The following is a 15,434-nucleotide window of genomic DNA, read 5'->3' on the forward strand; positions in this document are numbered from 1 at the left end:
AAACAACACATACACACACAGTAAGCAGTCTTGAACACATTTTGTGCAGTGCAATATACTTTGTGTACGAAGCAGCCTAGGTGCGTGCACACACACACACACACACACACACATTTTGCCTACTATGGTACATATACATGCTCTAGCAGGTAGCGTCAAGGTCGCAGCTGAGCATAGAAACTAATGACCTATAATAAGACACAACCTTGACTGATGGGTACAGTCCGTTAGCTTGGCTATAGCAGCCAAAAGAGCAGCACACACACACACACACACACACACACACACACATAAACAGACACACACAGAGCGCCCTGCTCTCTGCAGCTCTGCATCATCGTCCTGTATCTGCTCTCCTCACTGAGGTGGATTCTGATCTGCTATTCTTAATTTTAACTCATCTTTTTCGGCAGTCTCGTCTTATCTCTCTTTATACTGAGTGTTTCTGTTTTGTTGTCTTTTGTTCTGAACTCTGGCCAGCAGGGACTTCCTGAGAAAACCTGTTATCAACAAAACGTAAAAAAAGAATTCTGATGATTTTCCGTTTGCCCAAGTTATTGAAATGATTTCAGTTTTAAACATATTTTTTACATGATGGTTACTTGGTGGTGAAATTGCTATTGGCACGCATGTATGTTCCCTACACTACAGGAAGGAGAGACATACATTTTAATAGCAATGACAGAGAAATTGAGGTCAGCTTGACCACATTAAGGGTGGTATGTGTTCTCATAAGGACACTGAGGCTATGACGGTGTCAACAACAACTCAAATGATCAAGTCATGTTCGTATAGTCCGCCCCGACACTCAGCTCACCTTGGAATGTCTCCTTTATGTCATATTAACATGTATGTGATCTATACACACACAAACACACATCCAGAAAGGTTAAGCTACAGTACAAAGGTTCAAACACAGGCAAACACACACAAACTCTATATTTACACACACACACACACACACACACACACACACACACACACACACACACACACACATCTCTACCCCCCACCCATTCAATCAGGCATTTGCACCATAGTCCCTCACTACACCAGTTGTAAAATGGCCTGTGCCTGACATTAACATTATTGGCGTCATGGTGACATTGAATTAGACTGTTGAATCACAATTGTGCCAACACATCATAATGTGATACGAGAGACTCTTTGCAGCCATTTTATTCAGTTGACTGTCAACCGACCAATCAGCAAGATCTGAAAGGCCTTTAAATCCATTTTAAACCAATAGATTTTACCATAGATTATCAATAAATTCTAAAAGTTAACACTTAAATGATACAGAAGTCACGCTGACCCTGTGGGCGGAAGAACAAGCACAGCCTTTTCTGTTGTTGTCTACTCTGTCATTTCTGCTTAGTTCCAACACTTCTTCTAATTGGTCACTTCAGCAACTTGTGTGTGTGTGTGTGTGTGTGTGTGTGTGTGTGTGTTTCCATGGTTTTTCCTAACGGCTGGAGAGGCCATTTGGCTGTCAGGAGGGAAGGTCCCAGAAAAGTTAAAAGTGCGCTGTGGGTGTCAAGATGGCTGACACACACAGCTGACAGCATCCCAGTCAGCAACACACACACACACACAAACACACACACGGTGACAGCAACCTAGTCAGCAGCAACACTAACAACAACCTGACTCATATTGCTGCGTCTCGGTGCATCAGATCAAGCCTTCATGCTGACAGATAGCAAAGTGTGTGATTAGACAGAACTTCATATAGACAAAGAGGACGATGTAGCGTCTACATTTTAATACTGTGGTATATCATTTCTTACAGTAACCTGTGGGATTTAGTCCTATAATACACAGCTAAATCTGTGAAAAGAAAGTGAAAATTCTCATGACTATTTCCCAATGTGAGTCCAATGTGAAGTCTTTAGACTCCTTGTTTTGTCCAACCAACGAGAGACGCACCACTCCGACTTCTCTTCAAATACCAATACCTACAGTCAGGGTACCTACAGGTCCTGAATAGCAACCCGAACAAATTGCTTTCTTTCCCCCAAATCTAAAATCTGTAGAACAGCTTCCTCACTGTGTGGAACTCACTGAGAGAAATATGACAATATTATGCACCAGGGATAGCTGGTAACCGTATTTAATGTGGATCAGTCACATCTGACCGACACCTGATCTGCGTAATAAACTGTAAAAAGTATTGGGGCACATCAGTACAAACAAAATTATAAGACAGAGAAAAGCAGCAGATCCTCACATTTGAGAAACTGAAAACAGCAGATGTTGGGCATTTCTGCCTCAACAATTAATCAATTATATGACCGCTGGTGATTCAATTTCTGCCAAAGGACCAATCAATTAATTAATGCTTCAGCTCAACTACAATACCAGCACAATGATAAACAGTTGAAATGATACTGTACTTTACAACAGGTGCCAATAATGTTGTGTTTAACCTCAAAACTTAGAAATCCAAATATATACTATAAGAGTCCAATTCATTATTATTGTCTAAAATAGTGACACAGGGACAACAATACACCCCCCATACACACCAGCCCGTCCACTACGTTCTGCTACTGCCAATCAGCGTGCTGCTCCCTCTTTTCGAGGGTAGCCCAGCCATCGCTCAACCAACTCACGACAGTTTGGAGTCCTGGCTCCACAATGGTGGAACGAGCTCACCATAGACATCAGGACAGAAGAAACTCTACACATCTTCCATCACAGACTGAACACTAATCTGTTCAGACTGCACTTTGGCCCATAAAAAACTTATAATAATGCACTTATTCTAAGTCACTTTGGATAAAAGCGTCTGCTAAATAAATGGAATGTAACAAACAGACAATCGTCAATGTTGCAGCTCTTGGTATTATTACTCACGACCCCTCCGGGAAGGAAACGGCTGAGTGGGATCATACTACTACTATAGATATATGGTGAAAAGATCACAGATAGAAGGTGGGGTGTCTCTTAGCTGAGCTCTTCTCAAAACAACGACCAGAAAGGAAACCAGAAATATCCAGCGTGAGACTGTCAACATGGCATTACACATCATCAAGGGAGCTGGCTAGAAGTTGCTGTAGGGCTGTTCTATTTTCAACATGATGGGTGTTTGTGAAAGCGGCTGTAACCAAACAGAGGGGAAAGAACCTCCAGAAGAGTTCGAAGAACGGATGATACTGAAGAGAATATGCCAGGGATGGTGTAGAACAATTATTAATCACACGGGGAATAAGAGAAATTGCCATGACTCGGTTATGTCTGGGTGAGCGTTGTGTTGGTAATGAAATGACGATGTGAGGTGAAAGCTGATACAGCAAAGGTTAAGTTTCCCCGTCATCATCAATGCAATAATAGTCATCATCCCTGCTTTATGTTTAACATTAGCAGCGTTTCAGTGGTGACGGATCCCTCTTTATTCCAGCAACAGAAAACACAGCAACAAATCTATTAATTGACTAACTGTTTCTATTTCCCATCTTAACTACTGTAGTTTAATTCCTGTTTTTCTCTTTTTACACATCACATCTTGTCTGGAGCTCAACCTTACCTTTTAACTTTACTACTCTTGTTTTTGGTTTCACTCACTAAGTTTTACTCCTCTCCGCTCCTCTCCGCCTGTGTTTTTGCCCTTGCTATACAGTATTAGTGATGGATTTCTGTCAGGAGCAGGGGGCTCGGGGGCACCTAGAGCCAGAGCACAGCATCAATCCTGAATACCTGTTCTGCCCTGGGGGTAAACTCGTATCACAATACGTACAGACAATGCCCCTCTTAGCACCAATCCTTTACTGTTATTATTCAGGCCTGCATACAGAAAATCTCTTTCAAGGGCCTTTAAAAAACAGGAATATGTGAACCCAGTTAACTTATACAATCAGTACAAAAAAACTATAGAAAATGATCCCCCACAGATGAACATAAGCCAAGGTTATGTCATATATACATATGTCATATATAAATCTATGATAATTCTGGGACACCTCACACTCACACTGATTAGTGCCCTAAAAACTAACATTTGTTGTACTAAACCACATTTTTTCTAACTATACTATACATCAACAGACTGCGGTCAAACATAACTCCTATGTTTGACAGAAATAGCACAAGAAAAAAACTTGAAAACCACTGTCTACTGTACATTAATGGCCTAATGAAAACTTACAAATAATCATTGATGAGAATGAGGGTGATGACGGTATGATGAGGGTACCACAGTGATGAAAAATATGATGGTTTGGATCAGAGAGCAGAACAGAGCCAAGCATTGATTTTTCTCCTCTGGTTACTCTCAGGGCAGGAGGGGAGGACAGAGAAAAAAATCTAAAAAGAGGAAAAAACTCTGACTGTGGGTTTGAAATTGAGGACATTTGGGGGGTAGCACAAATATAGGTGTGATATAAATCACTACTTTGCTATGTTCCCAGCCTCATCCTTGAATTTCTAGTACAATTTGATACCGCGATTCCGTCAAACCGCGGCAGGAATCCTCTCTGACCTCTCTAAATCTACCACACAGTAAGTCCATGTTGGAACCAGGTTGTGTTATTATTTACAATTTTCTGCTGCTTCAGTCATCTTTCAGTGAGGAGAGTCTTCATGGGGATGATGAAATACACTTCCATCCCACAATATGCTGTGTGAGTGTTCACTGATAACAGAGTCCAAACATGTTTGCCAAAGCTGCTTGTGAATAATTCAGTATCAAACGTTAAGTAGACAGAATGCTTTGCCTCTATTCTGGCTGTTCACACAACTGCTAATAAAAACACAGGAAATGCAGCCAAAGTCTCTGGTGTCTCTGTGTATAATGCTCTACTGTCTAAAGGTCTATTTTTTCCAGTGATCTGACACATAACAAGCTGAGTAAAAGAATACCAATCCCACCTTGGAGCTACAATCAACCTTTCCCCATCAGCCGGCATTATACTGGATTACTGCGTTCTGTACAGGCTTGCTTCAAAGATGTACACGACTCGCCAGGAGATGACAAAAGCGATCATTTCATTCCTTGTTTTACCTCCCACTATACTGCACAGTACACCCAAGGCCACACACACACACTGTGAAAATACAGAATTTCCATGCTAGGCTTATACTGCAATAAAGATGCAACCTTTTCACACTAAATTACCTCCTTTAAAGGTGCAATGGAGTCTTTCCCTCAGGGCCAAAAGCAAAAAATACAGTCTATATGTTGTGACAAAGTGGTATTAAGAGGCAGTATTGTAGCTGAGACTATTAGCTGGACATTGCAGGAGGTTTATTGCACTTCAGAGGGTAGTAATACACACTTCAGGAAAGAAGAAATGCAGTGCACGAGAATCATAACAGCTTAATCCTTTGTAGTAAAAAAAAAAAAAAAAAAAAAGAGCAAAAGGACAGAGGTGTGGGTGGACGGATGGATGAAGTCTGCAAATGCTTAAGCTGAACAGAACTTCCAAATACAATCAGGTTGGAGCATGTTCAGACAGAAGGGTGCATCCATGTTTGGGAGTTGGTAGATGGGACAGAGGGGGCGGGGGTGGGGTGAATATTTTTTCTCTAATCATGAATCTAGGCGTTTTTCTGTTCCCAAGGGGGCCCCTGCATACACCCCCTCACCCCCCCGCTGCCACCTCCTCCCCCCATCTCTGGCTCTCCCTCACTCCGTCCTTTCCTCTCCCTCCCCCCACGCGGGAGAGCGAACTGTGAAGAGGTGTGATTACCATCGATCTGTCCTAACACAGCCCATTTCCTCAGCTCCAGAGCCTCTGAGCTCAAGCCTGCATGGCGGGGACCGCCACAAGGCCAAGACCACACGCTCCTGCCCTTGCCCAGGGAAAGAGGCTTTTTTCTGGGGGAGAAAATGTGAGAAGACTGGGTGACAGATCCGGAGCTGACGGAGAGAGCAACTATAAAATCTGAGACGTGATATTACACAAATATTGACTTAGTAAGTGTAGCCTGTTCTGGGTGTTTTCATTGTTGTCTCGTTTGCTTTCATAGCAGGGATCTGGGATCTTGAACAAAATCAAGCCAGACGACAAAATTGATGACCACATGATTCTAGTTATCGCTGCATGCAATGGTGGAGTGGCAGGTGGTTAAGTGGAGAACAGGGAGACGGCGTTGTGGTGGAGGTGGAGGTGGGGGCGAGTAAAAGAAAGTAATTATCAAGCCGTACAGGCGTGAGTCCCAAGGGTCAACAGAGTGGCGTGTGTGAGAGAGAGAGAGAGCAAGACAGCACCATTTCAATAGGATAAGCTTTATCTGTGAGTGTATGAGGAGCACCTGCCATATATGCATAAATGTACACACACACACACCCGTGACAAACCATTTGGCGCGTTTAAGAGCCTGATGGAAGAGGTCTGGCATTGACGCACAGCAGGGGATTAATGAGCGCGATGTTGTAGGAGCGGGGGCGTTGTCTCACACACACACACACACACACACACACACACACACACACACGCACACACACACACACTGCTGCTTCAGTGAACAGTGAGTTGAGACTGACCCCAAGACAGACTTGTGCATCAAATGGAAAGGAAGACAAAAGAAGAAGCTGTATGTACCTTTAGGCTTTTAAAGAACAATTAGGTTAAGAGAGGGAGAGCTAATCTGTTGTCCAGTTTTCTATTCTTGTCTCTTTTCCTCTTATTCCCTGTTTTCCTCTCTGCATCTCCTCTACACCTGCTTCCCCCTTGGCCTGTCTTTCTCTCCCTCTGTCCTTGCCTCATCAAGTCTCCTCTGCTCCCTTATCTCGTCCTCTCTCCTACTCTTGTGTCTTTAGTCTCCCCTCCCCTCTCCTACATACCATTCAGCTCTGTAATCACATCATTAAGCAGCATTACTGTATCTGTAACTATGTGTGAATAATCTCACGGTGAACTGCACTCACTGTGCTAAACTCCTTTTCTGTCTCACCCTTGAGCATCAGAGGTCAGCTGGTCCTATTTAAACGAGATGAATGACGGTGAGGAAAGTCCTACACTTTAATATAACCTGCTGTTGCTTCACTTGAACAACAGCCACATGGGCGACGCTTCTTTCCAACAACTGCTCCAGTGATTCTTACCATCCTCTCATTTGGCTGCTATATGTGTTGGCATCAAACTTGAACTATAATCCTGCATCCTTAAAGGACTTCTGATGGTACCAGCTTACATTTCTAGCGAGGCAAACTTCAAAAATGCAGCCCCATATCCTGCTGAGAGGACTTTTCACCCTCTGTTGCTAAGCAGGATTGGAGCCTCTGATGCCAACAAAATGAATGAAACACACGAATTGTGTTGCATTAACATACAGCTCATATGTATAGCAGTACAATTAAACAACAAGCACTGGTTTATGTATTTACATGCATATTATATTCTCTGTTCCTGCAGCCACAAGCTACAACGTATTGTTTCTTTGCTTACATTAGAGCTGCAACTATTAATTATTGTCATCACTGATTCACCATTTTTTTTAACTTATTTCCTTGATTAATCATTTGGTCCATGAAATGTCACAAAGGTTTTGTCCGACTAAAACTCCAAAACCAAAAAATATTGACTTTGCTATCACACAAGACACTTTTTGTGTATGGCATTCTCCCGTTTAAACAGAGCCAGCAATGAGCATTGAAAATACATGAAAAGTGGATTTTTACGTTATTATTTGAAATGTGAAATCACATCCAAGTAGTTCCACATAGGACACCACATCAGAGAGAACAAGAGGGATGAAGAGGAGGGAGGGTGCATGTGGATTTGGAGAGCGGCAAGAAAGACGCCACTCACCTTCAAATGACCTTTAGGCTTACGATCATGCTCTCTCTCTCTCTCTCTCTCTCTCTCTCTCTCTCTCTCTCTCTCCAATTCTCTCCTCTTCTTCTTATCTCTCACTCTCTCTCCTCTCTTTCACACACATGCTCACTTTCTCTCCATCTATTAGTCCTTATCTCTTCTTTCCTCATTCCACCTCAATCTCTCCTTTTCACTGCTTTTCTCTGTTTGACTCTTCAATGCATGCACAAACACACATTAGCCAGTGCCCACATCACTGGAAAAAAGGATATAAAAATGTTGTGTCGAACGCACTTTAAATCACCTGATGCACAAAGAAAGGAAAAAGACTGTCACATGTACCAGACCACCACAACTAGACAACATGGATTTTTCCCCAGTGGTAGGACAAACAAATCCCCACATACACAGGTTTCCAGTTACGAAGGCTCCCTAAGAAATCCCATCACTACATACACACACACACACACACACACACGCACACGCACACACACCATCCCCCTGCAGTAGCTCACAGTGAGGACCCTTGAAGTGGTGGATCAATAATTAGAACAATCCTTATTACACGCTCTCATTTCCCCTTAGAGACTGAAGCTAATGTAGAACAATACCAGCAGCATACAGTAGAGTGAGGACGCTGTGAGGCCCGTTGGAAGATCCTGCACGTTTCAGGCCATGTTCAATACAAGAGTGGGGATTAAAATGGACTGATTAACGTGTATTATAGTGTGTATGTGAATGAGAACACATGGCGTGCATTGTCAAGATTCAGTAAGCGTTATTTCATCTTGGATTTGAAGGTGATCAGGTGTGTCAGAGAGCATCTCAAGTAGCGAAAAAGTGACACAAACTCATTAGAATAGTTTCATTGGTCAATGAATGGGGATGGGGGCGATCACGTGATGGGGGACAAATTCCACAGTCCTCAAAATGTATTTGAAAGCTTATCTGAAGCTATATAATTTCAGCAGTCTGAGTTAGTAAAATCAAGTCTTCCAAAGTTACAGTCTATTTAGTATAACCTGCCCTCTTTCAGCCCAGTGGAGGGTGAATTTTGTACTAAAATGTCTTTACTTTGGAATATAATTGATTTGACTGTGGATTTTGTCTCCCATCACCTACATTGAAAGCGCATTAGAAAGGGATCTCTCAATGACCAATGTGAACAGGAGGAATGAGCAAGCAAAACTTGTTTCAGTGTTCATATGGACACCTGACTATTGTTTTAGGGCACACTTGAAAAAGGGTGCCCTAAAAAAGTATCCTTTAATATTGCTAGCCTGACAAGTGTCTTCAGGTCTGTTTTAGTGTGTTGTTTACAGTCTTTTACAGGTCGTCTTATATTCAAGCCATAAATCTTCTTATATTAAAGCCAGTAGAGACAGTAGAGTAGTCATTCTCTACTGAACAGGAAGGCCTTCAGTTCTTAGGTGTTTAAATCTCTCTGTATGTTTGTCCCTTCCAGTGTATGAGTGTGTATGAGTTACTGTATGTGTGAGTGTGTGTGCCTATGTGCAGAGTCAGAATGGTGTTTACAGTCAAGTCAACTCTTATTTATATAGCCCAGTATCCCAAATCACAAATTTGCCTCAAGGGGCTTTGTCCTGTTCACTTTGATGAATGGACACAAATAAGACCAGTGAAGCTATGGTGACTGATGAGGTTCAAACTGCCCCTCTGAGATGAATACACACATAAGCAAAGTGTGACTATAAACTGGCCAATAGCTCCTCAGCTAACCTAATCTAACTAAATTGTGTACATCATATTCCCACTGAGTAAATGAAAATACAATATACGCTACATCAATTGTCATTATTTCCACGAACAGAAGCTTGGCAGCCTCCTCCAAAGTCACGCTCACCGGCCGTCCAGCCGGTGGCCATCTTGATGGCGAAAACATTTTGTAATACTGGGAGGAGTTCCCAATGCCAATGCAATTAGCTGAGGCATGCATGAGCGCCAAATTCATTAACCTCCATCTTTTATGGGCTGGTGGGGAGGGGAGGATGTGAAGGAGTAGGTGGGTGAAAGGAGGAGGGAAGCAACACGCGTGCCGGCTTTGTTTCAGCCACACCAGAGAGCGTAGAGTGGAGAGAACGAAATGAGACAGAAAGAAATAAAGGAAAAATAGGAGAGAAATCTATTAAAATATGTACTGATATTATGTTTTCTCCCTTCCTGCCTGCCTACGGTCTAATGGCTCTTTTCCCCACGGTTTACTTTTCCTCTTAGGGCCAGGCAGACTATCGCCTTGTTGCCATGGGCTTGCTCTGAAGGCAGCACGGGGCAGAAATCCAATTTCAACACTGCCATTCGCCTTCCAGCAGTCATTTCAAAGTCTTGCTTTAGATTCACTACTGTGATCCGGATTCAGGCCTCTAATGAACAGTGATGATGGCGATAAATGATGATGACATTTACCCACTGATGAGTGCGACGTGCCAGTGATCTTTGGAATTTTTAATGAAGTGGGTCGAATTTTGTAAATCTTTCCCCGTTGTAAGTTTTTTTTCAAGCTTTCAATAAAACATTAGGCACAATATTAGACTTCAACAACACAATCAAGACACAAGGTGCACAAAGCTGGGAAACAGGCACAGAATTTCCTTGGAAGATCAAACACTATCAGATTAGACTGTAAAATAAGCATGTGAAAAAAAGCTAGCACATGGCCCATATAAGCCCTATGAGAGAAATAAAAGGTACTGTACCAACGCACACTCTGTGTACCGAAATGGTGTGTAAAACTGGGACCCGGCAGTAGGAAACCTATGCTTTACTTAGCTCTCTTTCTTTCTTTCTCTCTCTCTCTCTCTCTCTCTCTCTCTCTCTCTCTCTCTCTCTCTCTCAGGGAATCCATTGGGGGCTCCTGGCTCTAGATAATGTCATTAGAAGTAAAGCAGCTTGGAGAATTTATGTAACAGTGTAACAGGGGTTTCCCGCTCAGATGACCACTGCAGCTACTGAGTTTTCACTGCTTCTCTCTCAGAAACTCTCGTACAGCACATGAAAATTAATTCCAGCGTTAATACAAACACACAGACAGATAAATAGAGGTGTGCTCTCTTCTCCCTCTGCCTTGGTCTCTCAGGTTAACGTCCCACTATTCCCAGGGTGCTAATGCTAAGGGATGTTATCTCCCTCTGTGCTGCTTTCCTGATGATACACACTACACCAAGTTGTTAGGCATCTGTAGCAGGGATCCCTCCCGAGACACCCTGGACTCCATTAGTCCTGCACTGAACTGAGTGCCGTCTGATAAAAGCAGCAGGCCTCATGCCGAACTATTTCTCATCTCCCTCACATGCACTTTGTTGACCTCTTTCTACATTTTGATTGTCAGTTACTACTGCTGTGTCCACAAATCACTCCCTATTTACTATAAAAGATCCAAAGTGTCCAAATTCTGAATAGGAAATGTATTTATTATACAATGCCCTCAAAGTTTCCCACATCACAAAAAGAGTGATGGCATCCCACAATGCAATGTGTCACATTTTATAGGTGCAACACGTGCAAACTGATGAGTCAAAAATCTCAATTTACTGCTGACTAAACTACTGAGTGCAGTTAGTAAGTAGTGAATGAGTGAACGAGGGAGTGAGTGACACAGCCTATGTTTCTATGGACTGCATATCATGTTATAATCTGATATTAACTCAAACTAAATGGGACAACACTATTTTCTGGTGACAATCTGTGATCTAATCTTCAGTCCACTAATGCTCACAACACAGGACAGGAATCTGCTTTCACTTTCAAACTGATTGATAAGTAAAGTCACATTACTGAAGGACATTTTAGATACACATTAAATTAACCATGACTCTCAGTATTTTGCAGCATTTCATGACATACACAGTTATGCACCTGCTTGGTGACTAATGCAAAAAAAAAAAATGTAGGAATGGGAAGACACACCACTCTGCGTTTACAAGTGTTCTCTACACACAGTTTTGTACCTGCTCTACCATCTAAATATAATGTTTGTAGAGCTGTGAAAGCAGTGACTCAAAGCAGTTTGTTGCACAACTTGCACCAAGAAAACCACATGAGTTTAGCAACAAGACAGAAATAAAGGGTTTGAGGATGAATAATGGAAGGAAACTGAAAAAATAACGATGTGAGATTTTTCAGTCATTATCAGGGCTGTGCTCCGTAGCATTTATAAAAGCTTTGTGTTTGTTGTTGCCTGTGACTGTAATGTTCTTTTATCTCTTACATAGTTTTTCTGCATGTGTCACTCTTTTGTCACGTGTCTCTATGACTCTGACACCTCTCAGTCAGGCTATTCCCATGTATTGTGGGACACAGTGAGAGTTGGAAGGCCACCAAGAAGGGTAAACAGCTCACGAGCAAGGGCAGCCAAGGAATAAAACCACAGGCAGAGGAGTACTCTGTGTGTGTTGAGCAATACAACCACTGTGTCTCAGTATGTGTGTGTGTGGGAGAGAGAGTGAACGACAGCGATGGCCTAAAGTTCACGTCCCTCAAGTAAACAACGACTGACAAACAAATTAACTTCAGTGTTTGACTTTGTTTTGTGACAGTGTACTACTCAAAAGGTAGCAGCATGAGCCTAATAATAAAAAAAGAGACAGAGAGATCAAGCCAAAAGTGAGGAGACGAAGACACAAAGGGACATAAAGAGACCGAAAGACAGAGAAGGGAATGAGGGAGAGAAGAGTAGACTGGAGTGAGGACAGAGGGAAGGACGCAGGGCAGGCCGAGGTGAGAAGAGAAAGTTTATTATCCTCATGGAAGGTGCTGTGCACAGTCCAATCAATACAACCCTCTGCTCTCCTCTACTCTCCTCATCATCTCTGTCTCCTGTTCTCTTCTATGAAACATGACCCTTCATGAGGACTATAAACCTCCTATACAGATCAGCATCTCAGACACATCATTTTCACACACACACATGCACACAAACACAGGGGAAAGGTACAAGTAATGTGCACTTACAGGCATGTAAACAGATTTAAAACACACACGACCCTATAGAGAAGTAGATCCATAAATTCACTTGACCTTATGAATCTTTTTTTTCTTTTTCTTTTTTTGGTTTAGAAAAGATTAGGCCATGATAGCTCGCTTCTTGTTTGTGCTGAGGTCAAATAACGTTGCCAGCAGCATAATTCAAAACCAGGCACCCATGGGCGCAAAGTGCAGTAAATGTCACTGTTATTGAATAGATAGCTCACGGTCAAATCTCCCCGCATTCAATACGCAGAACGCAATGAATGCTTTCTCTAAACACCAGAATAGTCCAGACAGTGAATAGTTTGTTTCAATATATAACTGTGGATAGACAAGTAAACTTTTGTGTTTGTTTCCATCAGTAGTAGTTTATAATTTGCTGTAATCTTATTGAAAGCCTCCTCATTTTGCATGAGTGTCTCCCACTGGTCTGCCCAAAGTAAAGAGCTAACATGTAAGAGAGGAGGAAGAGGAGGGAGACCCCACGTGCATTTCAGTTCCTTCTCCATCATATGAAAAGCTTTGTCATCAATAAATCAGTCGTGTATGCATTATACATAGCTGTCTGTGCATCCAAGCACACACACACACACACACACACACACACACACACACACACAGAAGCAAGAACCCACAAAACCCACTAAAGCACTCATACATTTCCAAAACCATGATCAAGTGAAAAGAGCATGAGTGTTCATCCCATTGGATAACATGTGTTCTTATTTTCAATTTTAAAAACAAATGCAAACACAACCTCACAGTCTTTGCAACTCTTGGCATTCATCTTATTTGGTTTTCTATTACAAGAATACACCAAGGAAGCAATGATTAACAAATCATAATTTGCACCGGACCGGACAATCACAACAACTGATCTCCTAATTTCTCATCAAAACAATGGTGGATGTGCAAATATTTAAAGGAAGCCCCGTGTGACGTAGTTTTACTAAAGACGCACAATTTTAAGAAACGAGTCAGAAGCAGGAAAACAAAACGCTCCATGTGTCCGTACAGCGTTCCCTTCATCTAGAGATGGGCAGCTAAGATCATCGCGCACAAACTGGTGAAATTATTTTGGTTATCACGTGTATATAAACACTTCCCATACATACCGACAATAAGCACACAGACTCCCACATAAAGAAATGGAGAAACACTACATCACACATACATTCAGCGTACAAGGTCAAAGATGCTCTTTAAAATGTACAACATGACTGGCGTCTCCACGTGTCTCGATTTATGCGCAGAGATCAACATGTACATGATGTGTGACGAGGCAACCTCCGAGCCCAGTTGATCTAGGTAGTCAAGCTGAGGGAGATGTAGAGATGCACACACACACACACACACACACACACACACACACACACAGAGTCACGCTCCAATGATGCTAGCGGAGCGGAGCAGATGAAGCCACCAGCCAAGCCAAGCCAGCCCTCGTCTGTTACCTTTCTCTTTTGTTCCCGGGACGCTGCTCTCCTGCTCTTCCTCCGCTTCTCCTTCTCGTCCTCTATTGCATTCACATCCACTTCCCCCCGATTCTTCTTCAATTGGGAGGCCGCGTGAGCCATGATAGGCAATAAAAAAAATGTAGAAGCACCACACACTACACACGCGTGCCTCACCTGAAATCCCAGAGAAGTTCAGGGGCTGTAATTGACAAAACCGGGATCTCAGAGGAAAAAATCGGGGTAGAAAAGGAAAGGGGGGGAAAGGGAAGAAAAATGCCCTCCTTGAAAAGGAGAATGGAGAAGAGTAGGGTTTCTTTTATGTATTGTATGTATATCCTGTGTGTCCTTTCTTTTGGTTGTTGCTCTGGTCTGGTCTGCCCTCTCTCTCTCTTTCTCTCTGTTTTTTTTTTTTAAAGTGATGGAAAGATGGGAGAGAAGAGACAGCAGCTTCTCCTTGTCTCCTCTTCCTCCTCCTCCTCCTCGTGTGTCATCCGCTGGCAGTGTGAGAGGAGCGCGTCCAGGAGAGGTGAGGACAAACCGGATGGAAAGAAAAGAGAGACACGAGCATCACCAGCACAGAGGTGGAGGGAGGGAGGAGAGAGAGAGAGAGTGGAGGTGGAGGGAGAAAGGGAGGGTGCGAGGGGAACGGTTACTACGGCAACCACGCTCTGTTTCAGTCCGTCCTCTTAAATGTTTCTCTCTCTCTCTCTCTGCTCTGGTCCCTGCTGCTGTACCTCGCCTGGTGCTCCACCATGCCGGCGTGTGTGTGTGTGTATTTGAGTGCATTAGAGAAAGAAAGAGCTAAATTGTGTGTGTGAGAGGGAGTTAGTGCATGAATGAAGCAAAGGAACCAGTTAAGAAGGAAAGGAAAGGAAATGGAGGCGAGGAGCAACAGCAGAATGGGTGAGTGAGTGTGCATGTGTGTGTGTTTGTATACCCCCCTACCTATCTACTATCACACACACACACACACACACACACACACACACACACACACAATGGACACGCATTACCAGCTGGAGGTGACCAAGTAATGGGATGAGGATGGGGATGGGGATGGGAAGAACATGCAAAGGACACAGGTGAAGGCAAAGGGGGAGGGAGGAGAGACTGGCTGATCCTGATGGTGAAAGTGCACAAATATCCCAAACGCACGCACACACACACACAGAAGAGGTAGCTATAACTGATGATATTCAGTATTGCCAGTTTGACTGTTTCAACTTTGACAATG

General features: G+C 43.0%; 1 protein-coding gene across 1 annotated transcript in view; it reads right to left on the reverse strand.

The window, feature by feature from the left end:
* Positions 1–14,320, reverse strand: part of LOC139293908 (ankyrin-3-like) — a 94,285-nt gene extending 79,965 nt beyond the window's left edge. Inside the window, exon 1 of the mRNA XM_070915576.1 lies at positions 14,198–14,320. Within this exon, the coding sequence (XP_070771677.1) occupies positions 14,198–14,320 (123 nt within the window). The remainder of the gene's footprint in view (positions 1–14,197) is intronic.
* Positions 14,321–15,434: the final 1,114 nt, after the last annotated feature.

This window comes from Enoplosus armatus, chromosome 12, assembly GCF_043641665.1.
Source record: "Enoplosus armatus isolate fEnoArm2 chromosome 12, fEnoArm2.hap1, whole genome shotgun sequence".
NCBI classification, from domain to species: domain Eukaryota; kingdom Metazoa; phylum Chordata; class Actinopteri; order Centrarchiformes; family Enoplosidae; genus Enoplosus; species Enoplosus armatus.